The sequence below is a fragment of the Gymnogyps californianus genome, chromosome 1, assembly GCF_018139145.2.
Source record: "Gymnogyps californianus isolate 813 chromosome 1, ASM1813914v2, whole genome shotgun sequence".
Lineage (NCBI taxonomy): Eukaryota > Metazoa > Chordata > Aves > Accipitriformes > Cathartidae > Gymnogyps > Gymnogyps californianus.
The window spans coordinates 174793611-174811133 of NC_059471.1; the positions used below are offsets into that span (position 1 = coordinate 174793611).

At 35.6% G+C, this 17523-nt stretch overlaps 1 protein-coding gene across 5 annotated transcripts in view; it reads left to right on the forward strand.

Annotated features, from left to right (window-relative positions):
* Positions 1–17523, forward strand: part of PPP1R12A (protein phosphatase 1 regulatory subunit 12A) — a 125116-nt gene that overhangs the window by 89494 nt on the left and 18099 nt on the right. For 2 of the 5 annotated variants that reach the window (XM_050892030.1, XM_050892048.1), the window contains exons 12-19: positions 694–816; positions 2673–2834; positions 3278–3454; positions 8343–8433; positions 10911–11108; positions 11286–11454; positions 13528–13646; positions 14358–14423. In XM_050892030.1, coding sequence (XP_050747987.1) covers positions 694–816; positions 2673–2834; positions 3278–3454; positions 8343–8433; positions 10911–11108; positions 11286–11454; positions 13528–13646; positions 14358–14423 — 1105 coding nt within the window. The remainder of the gene's footprint in view (positions 1–693; positions 817–2672; positions 2835–3277; positions 3455–8342; positions 8434–10910; positions 11109–11285; positions 11455–13527; positions 13647–14357; positions 14424–17523) is intronic. The other 3 variants (XM_050892020.1, XM_050892038.1, XM_050892057.1) reach the window with 2 other exon arrangements.

Genomic DNA, 17523 nt, shown 5'->3' on the forward strand with positions numbered 1-17523 from the left:
TCTTGAGCTGACATTTTTATTAGAAATTCAGTGTTTTGCATCTCAGTATCAGTTTTCAGGGTAGTTTTTCTAAGTAGATTTTTGCAAGGTTATTTCTTGCTGCTATAAACTGCAACAACAGGCTGGAAATTCCTTATGACTAAAGTAATGTCAGCTAGTGATACGTGGCAGCCCACTCAGGAATGGCTACTGCAGGCCTGTTTACACTAGTCTACAGTATCATGAGTTCTAAAGGCTAGTCAGCTTTTGAACTTCTTCTTATAACATCCAAGAATGAAAAATCCCATGAAATCAATTTCTAAAAAACCCGAGTAGTTTTCCCTTTATTGCACTGGATAATCTCAGGAGTAAACAGAAGAGCCTCTTGTTCCTTTTTTGAGAAGAACAAAGCCAGCAATGGTCACAGATAAAAGCTGATCATTGATTTCATGTTGATTAAATCCTCTTTAGCACTTTTTCTTTTGATGCTACTTTTCTATTATATTTCTAACAGTGTTAGTATGAATGTACTATTTTTCCACAGGAGCTTGAAAATGATTGTCCATAAAGGTAATTTTCTTCCTGTTCTGTGCGGTTATGTTTATTTTAAGGGTGTTATGCAGGGTTTTAATCTTTAATTGAAACTCCTTTTCAGCTCACATCAAGAACAACCTTCTTTAATAAGAGTTTGCTAAACTAAAAACTTTTTTACAGGGACTCGTCTGCTAGCTCAATACGTGGTGGCAGTTCCTACACCAGGAGAAAATGGGAGGAAGATGTCAAGAAAAACAGTTTGAATGAAGGTCCTACATCATTAAACACAAGTTATCAAAGAAGGTGTGGGATTTTCTCTTATCTTTTTTTTAACAAAATAAGCTTACAAATTAAAGGAAACAAGTAGTATATCACTTTGTAATGACAGTTTAAAATTGAACGGTGACATGTTGAAATGTTGTTCATAATAATTGCAAAGTATGTACTTATGCTGATGCAATGCTCGTGCTAATTTTAAAGCTACACCATTTTTACTAGCTTAGAATGTTGCGGCAGCTGCTATATAATTAAAATTGTATGCTTCCTTTTTCCTATTGTTTATTTCAGTTTGAAGTTCGTTTGACTCTTTCCAGATTAGTTCAGTAGCCAAAGATAACTATTTTAAATGTTGGAATAGAAGTAATTCTGCTTGGTATCTGAAAAGAAAAGGGGAAAAATACTGTCTTTGTTGAATTTTGGTTTTTGCATGACAGTATCAGAGGTCTTGGGCTGCTCTCCATAATGGTAGATTATAGCCATACCTACATTGAGTATCAGCATCATAGAATGCATATGTAAAACTGACTTGAATGCAAAGTAAATGATGATTAATATGAAAATAATTTTCAGGTGTGCATGGTTCCTATCTTGCAGGATTTTCTCAGAAGAAATAGTATCCTGCAAATGTATACATGATTAACTTTACTCCATTGTGTAGTTTCAATGTAGCTTTTTGAGTAAAGTTCTTCATTGGAATTAGTAGAGCAATAAATATCTAAAATGAATGGATCAAAAGAAAAGATTCAGGTAGCTAAGCTGCATATTGATATGTGCTGCTGATGTACGTGGTGATGGGTACTTAACCTTTTTTTTAGTCTTGACCTTCATGTTGCCAGTGTAGTCAGGCTGTTTCATACAGCATAATACGTCTTACGTCTTTGTTAACCTCCTGCCTTAAAAGAAAACTCAATTTTCCTAACTTTAGGTGTAGGAAAGATGATGCACAGATTTCCTGTCCTGGATGGAAAATATCAACAATTGATACATGAGAACAATCTTTGCATGTTAGCTTTTACTGATATTTACACTCCAGTCTTCAAACAAAATGTACTCATCGCTTTTAAATTGCATGTGGTGCTTTAATGGTGTATTTCCTTGGTTGTTCTTGTACAGTTATTTTTTCTTTGTCATTATAGAATTGATAGTAATAGGAAAAATGATCAGTTGCAGAATGACAAAGAAGCATCTTTCCTTAAATCTTTTGCAGTTAGTAATATGATGCTCTGTCTGTCCTAACTGTGGATTCTGAGGTTTAGTGATGGGCAAACATCCTGAATTGGTAATGCAAAATTTGTTCAGCCAGAACCAATGGATAAAAATGTGGAAACCACTGGATCGTCTCTACGACTTGAAGAGCAAGAGAAAAGCCTGAGTAGAAGGTTAATCTTTCCAGGAATGATTACAGTTTAAAAAAAAAAAAGCAGTACATTTATGTGGTTGAAAATTGTAAGAGGAGTGATATTGATGACATTTTCTTTTCTGACAAGCTGTGGAGTAAAATTCTGCATTTTATGAGGTATTCAGTGTGAGTGAAACGGCAGTTTAAAAATGGGACATTGGGGGCCCTATATGAATACTTCAGTAGATGCAATCAAGACAGTCATACATAAACCAGTGAGATTTCATTCTTTATCTCCTCTTCTTGTGGAGAGATGATCAGGACTAAGGGACACTTCTGCTGCCCTCTGAAGTCATAAATTAAAAGTCCTAGTCAAGGAAATAGTGAAGAAAATACTTCTTTTGCCCCAGAAGTTTCCGAGACTCAACTGAGACACAGAATACATGGGCAGGAATTTAATGGATCATTCACAGCTTTGTGATATTTTAATGAGGAAAGATAAGTAATACAAATGCATCCATTGTACATGTTTCTCCTTCAGTGGCTCCTTTGGTAGAAGACAAGATGATTTGATTAGTTCTAATGTTCCAAGTACTGCATCAACAGTTACCTCTTCTGCTGGCCTTCAGAAAACACTGCCTGCCAGCGCAAACACTACTACAAAGAGTACAACGGGTTCTACTTCAGCAGGTGTACAAAGCAGGTAATGGCACCAGCATACTTCTTTTTTTCTTTTTTTTTTGTCAAGTCTACTGTGTGCTTATGTATGTGCATGCGTTCTTGTTTAGTAGATCCTGGGGCTCTGGATTTTTTCACTTTCCTGTTAAATTTGTTTTGATTTTATACAATTTGGCTCAAAAATTGTGAATGGCTTTCTACTGTAAAGTGACAGCCATGTTGGTATAAAAGATTAAATCCAATGTTAGAAGGGTGTGAAGAATAAAAGTTCAATTATTGTGAACAGCTCAATTCTTAATTTATTCAATTTAATAGCTCAAGTTGAGCTTTCATAGTAGAGATATTTCTCAGTTTGCTTTAAAAAAATCCATCCCTCAATTTACATGTTATTAGTTGTTTAGTAAAGTGCTTTCATTGTTTAGCTGTTTCCTTTTCTCTTTTTTTGTGTTGCTGCTTGTTATGCTGTAGTACCTCAAATCGTTTGTGGGCTGAGGATAGTACTGAGAAAGAAAAGGACAATGTTCCTACAGCAGTGACCGTTCCTGTTGCACCATCTGTTGTAAATGCTACAGCCACTACCACAGCCATGACTACAGCTACTTCTGGCACTGTGTCCTCAACATCAGAGGTCAGGGAGAGACGGAGGTGTGTAAAGGTCCTAAGAGTAATGTTGCTCTTATACAAAAGTTACATTTTTTTCTTATTTAAAGGAATGTGTTGATTACCACAAATTTGGATAGTACAGTATGTAAAGCAGTGTTGTTTGCTTGCTGTGTATTGAAACAACTAGCAACGTGCCTCAATTTATATAAGAGCTTAGTACTGGTAGACACCATTCATGAAATTTAAACTTTGATATTGTTTATTTTTGACTGGCCTTGGGTTCTCATTTTGTTTGTGGTATTTTAGTATTTGTATTTCTGTTAATAGATTAAATGAGTCCTCTTAAAAATATTTGTAATGGAACTATGTAAAAACACTGAATTAAAAATAAGAAAATCAATAATTAATTACTTACTAGAAATACATTGCTGCTGATTGAGCTAGTGTGCCACTGGCAGTATGCTAATAAGTTACAGTGTAGCATTTTTTCGGTCATTTTGTATGCCTGGCACTACGGAGAAAAGAGTATTGAACCCAACACATTCTGTTTATTTCATTACATCATTTAGGGTCTCTTCTACTTGAAACATAATATACAGTTGTAAACGCAATGGTTTAAGAGCTGTTCAGTATGAAGAATGAGTAAGAAGATGATGTAAATCTGGTTTTAAGAATATGGTGTTTTTTCTATTACAGTTACATGGAGGATGAGTTAAGATTGCTGCATATTTATGTGTGGTGGGTTGACCCTGGCTGGACGCCAGGTGCCCACCAAAGCCACTCTATCACTCCCCTCCTAAGCTGGACAGGGGAGAGAAAATAAAATGAAAGGCTTATGGGTCAAGATAAGGGCAGGGAGATCACTCACAAATTACTGTCATGGGCAAAACAGACTCAGCTTGGGGGGGGGGAAATTAATTTATTTCCAGTCAAATCAGAGGAGGATAATGAGAAATAAAACCAAATCTTAAAAACACCTTCCTCCCACCCCTCCCTTCTTCCCGGGCTTAACTTTGCTCCCAATTTTCTCTACCTCCTTCCCCCCAGAGGCACAGGGGGACGGGGAATGGGGGTTGCGGTCAGTTCATCCCACGTTGTCTCTGCCTCTCCTTCTTCCTCGGGGAGAGGACTCCTCACACTCTTCCCCTGCTCCAGCGTGGGGTCCCTCCCACGGGAGACAGTCCTCCACAAACTTCTCCAACGTGAGTCCTTCCCACAGGCTACAGTTCTTCATGAACTGCTCCAGCGTGGGTCCCTTCCACGGGGTGCAGTCCTTCAGGAACAGACTGCTCCAGCGTGGGTCCCCCACGGGGTCACAAGCCCTGCCAGCAAACCTGCTCCAGCGTGGGCTCCTCTCTCTCCATGGGTCCACAGGTCCTGCCAGGAGCCTGCTCCAACACGAGCTTCCCACAGGGCCACAGCCTCCTTCAGGCATCCCACTGCTCCGGCATGGGGTCCTCCATGGGCTGCAGGTGGATATCTGCTCCACTGTTAACCTCCATGGGCTGCAGGGGGACAGCCTGCCTCACCATGGTCTTCACCACAGGTTGCAGGGGAATCTCTGCTCCGGCACCTGGAACGCCTCCTCCCCCTCCTTCTTCACTGACCTTGGTGTCTGCAGAGTTGTTGCTCTCACATATTCTCACTCCTCTCTCTGGCTGCAGTTTGCATTGCGCAGGTTTTTTTTCCCCTTCTTAAATATGTTATCCCAGAGGCGCTACCACCATTGCTGATGGGCTCGGCCTTGGCCAGCGGCGGGTCCGTCTTGGAGGCGGCTGGCATTGGCTCTGTTGGACATAGGGGAAGCTTCTAGCAGCTTCTCACAGAAGCCACCCTTATAGTCCCCCCTGCAACCAACACCTTGCCACGCAAACCCAATACATTATGTTTCCATAAAGAGTTGTTACCTGCCATTTATGGAAGCAAAAATAAGATTTCACAAGGTTGTTAATTCCTGTTAGCTTTCCCTGGGTTGTTGTTCTTCTGGGTATTTATAAATGTTTGTCCTTTAACCCTTCTGCTGAAATGCAAGTTCAGATTTCTGTGTTGCTTTTGTAGTAGTTTTGAAATGTAACTCCTGTATCAGTGCCAGATGTGTGTATCTCTGTATGTTCACAGAGGTAATGAAGCTGTTCATTGTTACAGAAGAAACCTACATTCTTCTGATTCACTTAAGGCAGCAACAACATTTAAAGATTCCTCATAGCTTTAGGCCTATTTAGGATAGTCTGTTTTCCATAGTCTTCCTTTCATACCGAAAACTGAGATGAAATAACTTCTGTGAAATGGGGATTATTTTTTTTTTCTTCCCCACCATGATTCAGGAGGTGCCCACGTGCTTACAACCCATTTCAATAACAACTGTAGTCAGAACCCGCATTTTCTGCAGCGAAATTTGACTGAACCCAACAAATCAAAAGCAAAACCAACAAAATGCATCTTTTTTTCAAAAGTAGTTCCAATTTTAAAATGCAAATGGTCTTTAAGTCTCATATGAGCTAGAAAAGCAAGGAAATTTAGAATTAAGGCTTTTGCTGTCTCGTTTGCTCTCACTAGTGTGTGTATACTAATGCATGTATACTACATACGTTTTAGATACCTGCAATTGGCCTGAAATTCCTTGTTTTTATCTGACTCTGGGCCGATTGTGTAATATACTGTTGCACATACATTCAGATGGCATATTAAAATATCCATTAAATCTTAGAAATCAGCAAAACTGGAATAATTGCTGTGTGCATGTGAGAAGGTAGTACTCTAAATCAGCACATGCATAGCTATCTGTATATATACAGATACATAAGTATGTGTGTGTATCTATGCATGTTTATATGCACATGAAAAACTTGTCTGTATGTGAAATATTATATGCTAAATATTTTCTTAAGAAATTAAATTGGTTAATCCATATTTATAGACTGAAAGTGTATGTTTAGAAAGTATGTTTGAAATAGTATTTCAAAGAATATTTGAAAAGTAAAGACATTATAAACTACTTATAGTAATGAAGCATGTAATGGTGCATCCTTTTGGAATAGCTGAAGAAGCTATATTCTATGTCTAATTTTTAGGATTGGTTTAGAGAAACAGGGAAGAGAATGACAAACTTGAATCTTTAAATCTTTGTGTCATGAATAATACTGCATAGGTAACCTGTGTGGCATACACAGGGGATGCTAGGGAAGGGCACTTTCTACTCTGACAGTAGGTGTAGTGTATACCTGGCAAATTGAGAGTTTTCATTTTCCCTCAGTGAGATTTAAAGTATTTCAAATTTATTGGAGGGTAGGCATATGTACACCAGTTACTAAAGAGCAAGTTATATGGAGTAATTTGTAGCAATTTTCAAGTCCTAAAGATTACCCCTGCTCTGCAATCAAAACCTCCTAGGTAGGTAGTATTTCAGGTCATGTTAGCTACAGCAGCAAATGGGCACCCTTTTCCTAACATAGATAGGGCCTAGGGCTCTACGAAAATGGAAAGTCTATCAAAAATACTGTTTTCAAGAGAACAGGATAGGGAAATCAAATTAATATAGTGGGGGGTTTTTAAGATGTGTCATAAGATAGGAGATGTTTCTACATTTGTAAGCATAGCAACAGAAAATATTATCAATATTTTCCTGTGTTTTGGGGGTAGTTTGTTTAATAGAGATAGAATGTGAGTAGTAATCCATAGCTCTGTGTAAATGAAGTTTATTTTTAAAACTTAGAGTTGTTTTAGAACTGTTTTCAGTATGTGCTAAGACTAACAAATATATAATTAGGTGACCAAAGAACTGTTCTTTCCATAGATAAATTATTTAAGTGTTAATAGGTGATGGCTTTTGAAACATAATCACTAGCCAATTATTGAATCATTAACCAATTATTCTTAACAAATTACATTTAAAAATATAGACAATCAGAAAATATTACAGAATCTGACTACTCTTTTTAATGTAGCTAATTTTATGATCTAAAGAAGCTCAGGGAGGTTTTGTGTTTTCAGCAACTTTTTAGCAATCTTCTGATTTTGCTTTTTCAAATTTTTCTAATTTTTAGCTAATCTAAGGATTTGTAAAAAATGTTAAATTATAACAGCATTCCCAGAGTATTCTGTAATAGAAAATCAACAAATGCATTAAAAACTTTTAAGTTCTTTAATGATGGTTTTACATACATACATATGTATACATGTTACATACATACAAATATATACATTTCTGCATGTATCTGTATCTTTTTTTTTTTTTTTTTACCCTGGTTACCTGGATTGGAGAATTTCTTTAAAGAGTCCAGACCTTGTATGTCTACTCTAGTAGCCTTTTGGCTTTGATTACAATTACTTGCTTACTCTGCAGGATTTTTGTGGGTTTCATGAGGATTTATTTTTAAGCACAGTTTTTTCAAAGGGAGTTGGATTACTCAAAGCATGGATCATTCATGTGAAAATATGGTAACCGCCTCCTCAAGGATTTTTAATCTCTGGTGCAATAGATGGTATAATTAGGTTTTCTGCATTAGCAGTACATTTAGCTTTTTCTAAAAGCCTACAAGTTATGTTAGAAGTTAATACACACACACACACACATATTTTATGTATAGATGTGTAACTGGCTGAATCTCTGAAGTCTTCTACCCCTATGTTAGGAGACTAGTGAAATACCAAAAAAGCTTAAGTTATCTTTAGAGAAAATGGTGAAAAGAAATCTAAATTAAGTAGGAAAACACTGTGTATTTTAATTGAGTTCTAAGGCTGCTATTTTGATGAACAGATCATTATGATATGGATGAAATGTCTAAAATGTAATCTGTCTTATATAGTTAAAGATTTTCTTCTAACTGCTTTGGTTTTCAATCATATCGTGTTGTAGGTTTTTTTTCTGACCATTTAATACATTTGTACAAAAATTATCATTTGCCAATTTTGTTTGTAATTAACTCTTTAGATCATACCTCACTCCAGTACGGGATGAAGAGTCAGAGTCCCAAAGAAAAGCTAGATCCAGGCAAGCAAGACAGTCTAGAAGATCTACGCAGGTATAGTTTTATTAAAGCTTCTACATTTACGGAAACATACCCATGTAGCTCCCTGAGTACAGTGAAGTTTTAATTTCCCAGTTGTTGTGGTTTAACCCCAGCCAGCAGCTAAGCACCATGCAGCTGCTCCCTCTCTCCCCCCTCGCCGCTCCCAGTGGGATGGGGAGGAGAATCAGGAAAGAAGGTAAAACTTGTAGGTTGAGATAAGAACGGTTTAATAACTAAAGTAAAAATAATACTAACAATAATAATAATGAATTATTATTATTATTATTATTATTATTATTATTGTAATGAAAAGGAATATAACAAAAAAAAGAAGATGATAAAAAAGGAAAAAAAAAAACAGTGATGCACAATACAGTTGCTCACCACCCGCTGACCAGTGCCCGAGCAGTGATCCGCCCCTCCTGGCCAACTTCCCTCCCGTTTATATACTGGACATGACGTTCCATGGTATGGAATACCCCTTTGGCTAGTTCGGGTCAGCTGTCCTGGCCATGCTCCCTCCCAGCTTCTTGCACACCTGCTTGCTGGCAGAGCATGGGAAACTGAAAAGTCCTTGGCTTAAGATAAGCGCTACTTAGCAACAACTAAGACATCACCATGTTATCAACAGTATTCTCACACTAAATCCAAAACACAGCACTGTACCAGCTACTAAGAAGAAAATTAACTCTATCCCAGCCAAAACCAGCACACCAGTAAAGCTCCAAATAAACTGATGGGTCTTCCTGATATAAAACAACTTGTACCAGATGAAATAAAGCCTGTGGTTTTTTTCCCTTTCTTCCCTGAAAGCTTTAGGACCCTTCATTGTGTACTGAAAGTTGTTTTTTTCTAATCACTGAAGAGTGACTTAATACAAATTTGAAAGCACAAACTCCTCCACTGACAGGAAGTTTCTGATTGCATTATGGTAAAATGGCTTACTCAAGTAATTGTATCTAATGTTATGTAGATGTTTAAATCTAAGACTTCGAATTCTTCAAGAACTAACTTTCTGGCTAAAGACTTAATACTTGAGAAATAGGCATAGCATACTGTATTTACTTCCATTTCAAAGTCTTTTCTGTGCATGGACTATTGAAGAGAATGTGATTGAGATGACCAACATATGGATAGCTAATAAGATCCATGGCATAGAAAAAAACACATTCAACCTAGTTTCTGTGGACACGGAAGAGTACTAAGGAAGAGTTTTTTGTTACTTGCTAATAATCTAGAATCTAACTGCATGTCTGCTTTTAGCATTCCTCTCTCTTAGTTTACGTACTGATATATTTGGTGGTTCTTCCCAGTTTCTATAAGAACTACCTCATACTGAATTGCAACCAGTGCAATCCTAACATAGGGGAGGATGTGACAGTAGCAAAATAGATTATCTCTAAACAGTACTTGAACACTCCTTGGGCAGTGGAGCAATTACTGAGCACTGTCCTCCTCTGGAGTGTGTCTACCCATCTCTTCTTGTGTCTGCTGAGAAACTGAGAATAATCAGCGAATAGTCCCTGCATAAAACAGCACAAAGAAATACTCTAGCCATCGTCCTTATCTGCTTTCAGGACGAGTCTACATCTGCATTGTTTACTGATGTTACTTTCAAATCTGGTTACCTTTCCTATTGAGAGATCCACACTGCTTTATACAACTTTGTCTACTGGAGTTCTTTTTTACCTCTTGATACTAATTCAGAGCCCTGAGAGATGGTCAAAACACAGGCCAACTATTGTTGAATCTTTACAGTGAAGAAGCTACCAGGAATTACTGTATTAAAACATTATCAACACAAAAGCAATTAAATAACTGATAAGCTGCAAAGTTGGCTTTGAAGAATAGGTTACGAAGTGTTTTGAGCAGTATCTCAGTAAGATACATCAGCTGAAAAGTGCAGTAGAGAAAAGCTGTCTTCAAAAAATTGTTTGCTTCCTGAGCTATTTCAAAACTAGTTTTTAGCCTCAGAATAACAAGGAAATAAGAAATGAGTTGCAACTTTCTCTGGTGCTGTCAATGCAATTTTTTATGTGTTGTTGACCTAAAAATCCAGTTGCAGCGAGTGAATTTGTAAAGTAGCAACATTTCTGAAAATTTGATAAGTATTGTATTTTTAGGGTTCTTTCAAAAATACTTAGTATGCTTATGATGATATTGGAAGGATCTAGTGGGTTCTTAAATGATTTCTAGATGATTTTCTATGTGATCTGTATATACTAGTTCAACTAAAAATTGTGTTGCTGGAGAATCTGTGGTAGATCACATTACAGCAAACACTTGCCACTAATCAAAGAGGGATGTTTGGTTCCCAGATTTGGGAGAAAAGCTTATAGGTAGAATATATAGGTAAAATTTATTTCTTAATAGATAGAATTAATTTTCTTAAGCTGAATTTTGTCTTTAAAATATGCATTTATATAATGTGTTCATCTACATTAATACGAGTGATATATTGAAATGTTTGCTGACTGCTGTTTTCACAGGGCGTAACACTGACAGATCTTCAAGAAGCTGAAAAAACAATAGGAAGAAGTCGTCCCACGCGAACCAGAGAACAGGAAAATGAAGAAAAAGAAAAAGAAGAGAAAGAAAAGCAAGACAAAGAAAAACAAGAAGAAAAGAAAGAATCTGAAACTAAAGATGATGATTATAGACAAAGATATTCCCGAACTGTTGAAGAGGTATTTTCATGATGGGTCTCTTTAGGTAGAGAAATTATATGAATCTTAACTCCAACTATAATATTTTAATTTTGGTACTACTATAAGAATTATTTATATATTTGAATGTTTTAATATCCTGTGGTTTATATTTGTTTAATGTTGGTAAATTAATTTTGACATTTTTCTGCTGAATAGCCATATCATCGCTATAGACCAACTTCAACTTCAACTTCTTCATCATCCACCTCTTCGCTCTCCACCTCCACTAGCTCTCTTTCAACTTCAAGTCAACTAAACAGACCAAACAGCCTTATAGGTATAACTTCTGCCTATTCTCGGAGTGGAACAAAGGAAAGTGAGAGAGGTAGGAGTACTGTTTGTGAAGGGTGGGGTTTTTCGGTTTAGTTGACAAAGGGCAGCTTATGTTTCTAAAGGTAGTTCAAAATGGGGTGCAATACATAAGACCACTGGGGATGTATCTTACTCCCATCTTCTGTAAGAAATTCCAAAACTTGCATATAGAGAGGAAGAAAGGTTTTCTGTACTTGGTGGTGTTTTGCAGCCGTTTAGTATGTGAATCTGTGTTTTCCATTGGTGGGTCATAGAAACATCAAATATACTGCCATCAGTATCCACATAATGCTTTCATTTCTGCTTTAACACAGCAACTGTAATAAAATACCACATTTCAGAGTTTAAATACTTGCAGGTATTGAGGAGGAATTTTACTTGATTAAATAATGGCTAAATAATTGTGGTTTTCTTTCAGTCCTTCCACGCTGAAGGATTGGAACAATGCTTTAATGCTTTAAGGACCTCTCAGGGTTTCATGAGCAGCTGAAAACAAAGGCAAGGGGATATTTCCAGTGGTAGATCAGAATATTTAATGGAACAATACTTCTAGATACTTAACTGGTTTATGTAATCTTAAGCTGAGGATCAGACGCGTGATTCAGAGGTCAGAAAAAAGCTTTTCTCTGATGTCACCGTTTTTGCCCTCATTTCAAATGTGAATCACCTGCTATAATTCTCAGAGATGATGTGCCTGATTAGTTGCCTGTCAAAGGAGGAGGCTGTTGACGTACAGTGTGATCTCCTGTTCTCTCTCGGAGGCATGCCACAGTTGACTTGGGAGAAATACTTGAATTCAAGTTACTGATCAGTAACTTGAATAGGATTACTGATTGAAATTGATAATTTTGTTATACAGAGGATCAGATTAAATGATCCATTGATCAAATCTCCATGAACTATATAGCAATATTGCCATGTTCCCTAGACTGGTATTTTCTGAGGAAGTTATTGGGGCTAAGCTTCAGGGATATGCTTTCTGATTTTTTTCCCTCTGTCCTAACATGAACTGAAATTTGGATTAAGATTCTTCAGTAATGCATGCTTACTCTAGGAAACTCTTTCTAGACTGTTCTATGGAAAAGATTTTCATGGGTAAACATTAGTGACAGCAGGGGTTTTTTTCAAATTATGACTTTAGGAGGAGAAGTACATTACCGTCTGAAAGCTCAGAGGTAAAATCATAATTTATTTAGGTAGGAAAGGTATATGTTCACCATGAATATTTGTATTTCCTTCTTTTCTGTTTAATTCTTGCTTCACACTAAAAAGTTTATCTCTGAAGACTAGCGGTGGTAAAGTTATTAGTGATGCTTCTATCTGAACTCAAATCTGTGGTTTCTTTCTTTAATAAAAGAACAGCAGACTGAATAGACTGCATGATAATAGGTAAATAACTTCAGTTTGGGCAAGTTTGTTTAATTTTTTTGTTTTGGTAAAAATTACTTGTAAACATATAAGGGAACAAACACAATCCTGAGGTATTATGTTGGTTTTGAATTGCAATTCCGTTTCTTTTAAAGAAAAAGGAAATCTGTAATATAGTATTAATCTAATCTAGGAGATCCCATTTTATTCTTCCTTAGAGCAAAAATGGAGAGGACTGTGATGAAAAGGGGGACTCTAAGGAGGACTTAACAGACTTTTAAAAGGTTTTCTTTTTTAATGTTGAATTCTTGATGTAAGCAAAAAAAACTTGTTTGATGAAGAATAGTCTTCTCTTATTTTGTACTTTTATACATCTACTGACAGATGTTTGAATTATTATGTGACAGTTTTGAAAATTGAATTTTAAGTCCAATTTGTAGCATATTAGATTGAAACATTTTGTTTAGGTGACTGAGATGGAATTAGTATTTTGCAGTTGCTGCTCAAGAATTGGAACAGTATTTACAGTATTTTAGAGCTATATTCTGAGGAATGTATATTACAGCAAACCCTGTATGTGGTAAGAAGCTTTTTAGCGAATTTATTTCAGGTAAAAAAATTAATTGTAAGCATTTTAAAGACTGAGAATTATTTCCGAAAATTTTCAGAAAATTAGATTGTGTCATACTTAAATGAATAAGAAAGTTGTTATTAACAGAAGGGGGCAAAAAAGAGGAAGAAAAGGAAGAAGATAAGTCACAGCCTAAGTCTATAAGGGAAAGGCGGCGACCAAGAGAAAAACGACGATCTACAGGAGTTTCTTTTTGGACTCAAGATGTAAGTAAATGACTGCTACTGCTGATTTATAGCCTTAGCTTGTAGCAGTATGGAATGTGTATAGTGTATTCTTAAAATAGAGAATAGTTTAGAGTAATACAGTATATATCTAATTGTTCTGGAAAAAATGATGCTTGTTCAAGTTATGTATTCTCTGTTTCTCTGTTTTGAAGCTTTCAGGAGCAAAATCAAAATTAAGTCTAAGTTATGTTGATAATGCTAAAAAGAATTCTAGAATACTGTAATAACCAGAACTTAATAGGAATTAATCATAATCTAAGGAAAAAATAATCATTGAACAATTCTTTTCTATTGCATGCATACCAAAGCTGTCAGAATGAGACTCATTATCTGGCACATTACAAGTAGCCATGTACTTAAAACTGAAAGAACTGCTGTCAGATTAGAAGGGTTATAGTTGGTGTTTCAGCCGATTCCCTTTCCCTTTTCTTTGTCATGGGATCAGTATACAATTTTGTAAAAGCAAGATTTTCATGTGCCAAATGCAAAGTTCTGTTTCCTCTCTTTCTGGTACTGAAAACATGTACTTGTTTGAGAATTATCATCATATATCCCATATATTCTCTATATATTTTAGTTAGGTAGAATTCTACCGCTCTTAGATTTTCATATTAAAAGTCTAGAATGCCTTAAAATCTCAATAAGCTTTCAACAGTTTAATTATTTTTCCTCTCCCACCTCTTTCACCAGAGTGATGAAAATGAACAGGAACACCAGTCCGATTCAGAAGAAGGAACAAATAAGAAAGAAACTCAGGTAATTTTAAAAAGATAGTTAGTTTATTAACTTTCTAACAGACACATTTTGATTGTAAAATTTCTGTTGCAGTTGGATTCAATTAAAAGAGTACATATTGCAGAGTTCTTACGAGTGCTTTCTGATTCATAATTTGTGCCTATGGTTCGGTGCCATTTCCTTTGTAGGCTTTAATAACAATTTTTAACATATTAACAATGGCTAAAACTGATTTTTTTCTCTTCCATTCTGATTATGTAGAATTAGCATCCAGAAAACGTAGGTGACATTTCTGACACATAGGTCAGGGACATGTTGTAGCAAGTTACTGGAGGGAGCCTTCAGTTTCTACCTTGCAAAAATCTTTGTTCCATCTGCTCTGTTATTTTCAGATAAATGATGTCCAGTGACTTATGCACACAAATTAAAACCTTTTAAAATTAAACCCAGTGCTGTCAATAATGTAATTAACAAATAATATGAGAAGTTAATATAATGAAGCATAGAAAGTTGAAGAGCACAATGTACTTGATTCCTCCATTAAAGAAAATGGATTTCTGAACATCCTAATGCAGTATTATTAGTCTCGTTAAAAAGTCAGTGGAAACCAGTGTAATAGGCTTGATTTGATGGAAAAATTCCTTATAAACTGAATGGTGTGTGACAGTGGGATGAAGCGGGGTTAAAAGGGAAGTAGTAACTTAAGCTGTACTATAAAATGGTATAGCAGAATATATTTCTTTTGACCTAAACCCTGGAATAACACATTACAGAATCAGGTTCATTACTGAGGAATAAAACTCAAGTGATGTTTCTCTCCTTTTTGTAAAAGCTTCCATTACACATTCCGTAAATACTTTAGTTAAGAGATTCATTCTGTGCCATTTTGGTTTGCTGTATTTTTTATTTGCGTGTCACATTAACATACTTGCATAGTCCTGTTTCCTTTCGTCCCACTAGTACATATCATTATCCTTAGATCTGTAATTACTCCATATTCTGTTCTGTAGAAATTCATTTTGGTAGAATGTGTGTGTCGTGCTTCTGATAGAATTAGGCTCATATAAAACTACAGTGAAATAGTGGTAAATCAGGCCCAAAATTATGAATATGATCTATGATTAAAAGGGTGGGTGTGTTGGGGTGGGATGGTGGAGAAGTGTAGAATTGGCTGCCTAATCATGGTTTGGCTTAGGAGTCAAAACATTCTCCTAGCCTGTATGCTTCCTACAAAAGACTTTGGTAGTTTGGTTTCACTATAAATCAATATAGTACCAGATTTGAGTTCATGGAGAGCTCTGAAATAAATTGAATGTGTGAACCAAGTTCACTGTCATCTAGCTACATAAATTGATTTTGCTTTGTTGATATAAGCTCTTGTCATATCAGCTGCAGAAAATACGAAAACAGAGTGAAAGTGACTTGAATATCAAAATAAGTATTTCATGTGTTTTTAAGCTTTCTTTTCAAATTTTGTCAAATCTAGTATGGAATTTCAAGTATAGTATCAAAATTGCAGAAAATGTCCTAGCCTTGTAATTGTTATAATCCTGTTAACTATGAGATATCTTAAAATTTGTATATAATAATTTTATTGTTTTCATATTAAGGTATTTTTTTCCTTTGCATACAAATGGTTTCTCAGAGATTTAAAAAATTATGCAGATTTCAAGTAGCTTTCTCTCTTTGATAAACAACTATTTAGCATTTATCAATGATAAACTGAGAACTAAATATATTACTTTTGACAATGCAGTATTTTGCCATCTTAGAAAAATAACAATGGAACACATCTTGAACATTCTAATAGGCAGCTTGTTCCCAAATCCATGGCAAAAAATGTATTTTTTTTTTATTTTTTAAATGCCTAAAGATATTGCACTTTCCTTTTTGCAGTTGCTAAATATACTTTCATTTTGACACAAATCTTGCATGCTTTATTGTAGAAACTCATCATTATTTGCTTATAAATCCTTTTCAGTTCACGGAAGAGAAAAGGAAAGAGATATGAATAAACTAGAATTGTAATGAAAGACATTCAGAAGATAGTTATGCTTTTTCAATTCTGCTGATTATTTGATGTACTGCTATTCAGAAGACAGAAACTTTGGAAATACTGAAATTCTCTGTTACTCCCTTACGTGGTGCTGCTGTTGGTTTTTTTGCTTGGTGAAGCTACAAGCCAGAGGTAGAAGATGGTAACTATAAACTTTCAAAGGCTTTGGCGGTAACTCAAGAATTTAAACTAAAGAGAGGAGGTCAAGAACAAGCCTTGCACGTGGGTGCATGCTACAAAGAAAATTAAAGGACCTTAGACAAAATAATTTCTAACCTGAAATCTTTAAGGAACCAGAAAAATTATTACCTTATTCATCTCAGAGGTCTTTGAAAGAACTGTCTTGTAAGATTTCAGTTTGTGCTTTCTTGTTCTTCAGTTCTTCAGAACTGTCTTTTGACTTCTTAGCTGATCATTTGTCCATAAAGGAGAGCTGTTAAAGAGAAGTCAGACTTTGCTAAGCACTTTGACAGTTGGAGGTTGTTCTAATGAGATTTTGTTTAGGCTTTTTAATGTTAAGAGCTGAGAATTTCTTCAATTTGCACAAAAAATGCCATGTTACTTAAAGGAAATTGGTGTTCTTGCTAGAAGGATAGTCTTAGCACTAAGTTGTAGGATAGCCATTTAAAAATACGGAAGTCGGAAGATCACTTTGGCAACTGAAGGATTCTAAGTAAAAAAGTGTTTCCGTGAAGCCTGTTTGTTAGTATGATGTATTTAAAAAAAAAAAAAAAATTTGAACAGGTACTACAACTGTGATTAGGTTATAATTAAATGGACTGAAATTTTATTTAACCAGAGATCAGATATGTGACTTCTGAAAGAAGAAAGCTAGCAGTATTAGGATAATAAATGTCATTGGGTCTTCTAATTCTGTGGGAATAAACATGAGAAACTGGCATTAACAGTGTTGATTAAATGCTGTACTCAAATTTTCTTTCTCAGTTTCACTGCTGTGGCAGTTTTACAGAAACATTCATTTATAACAGTACAGAAAATTCCACCTGACTTTGAGATTTTATTGCCATTACCAGTAATTATCCTAACCTCACTAAAACGTAATGT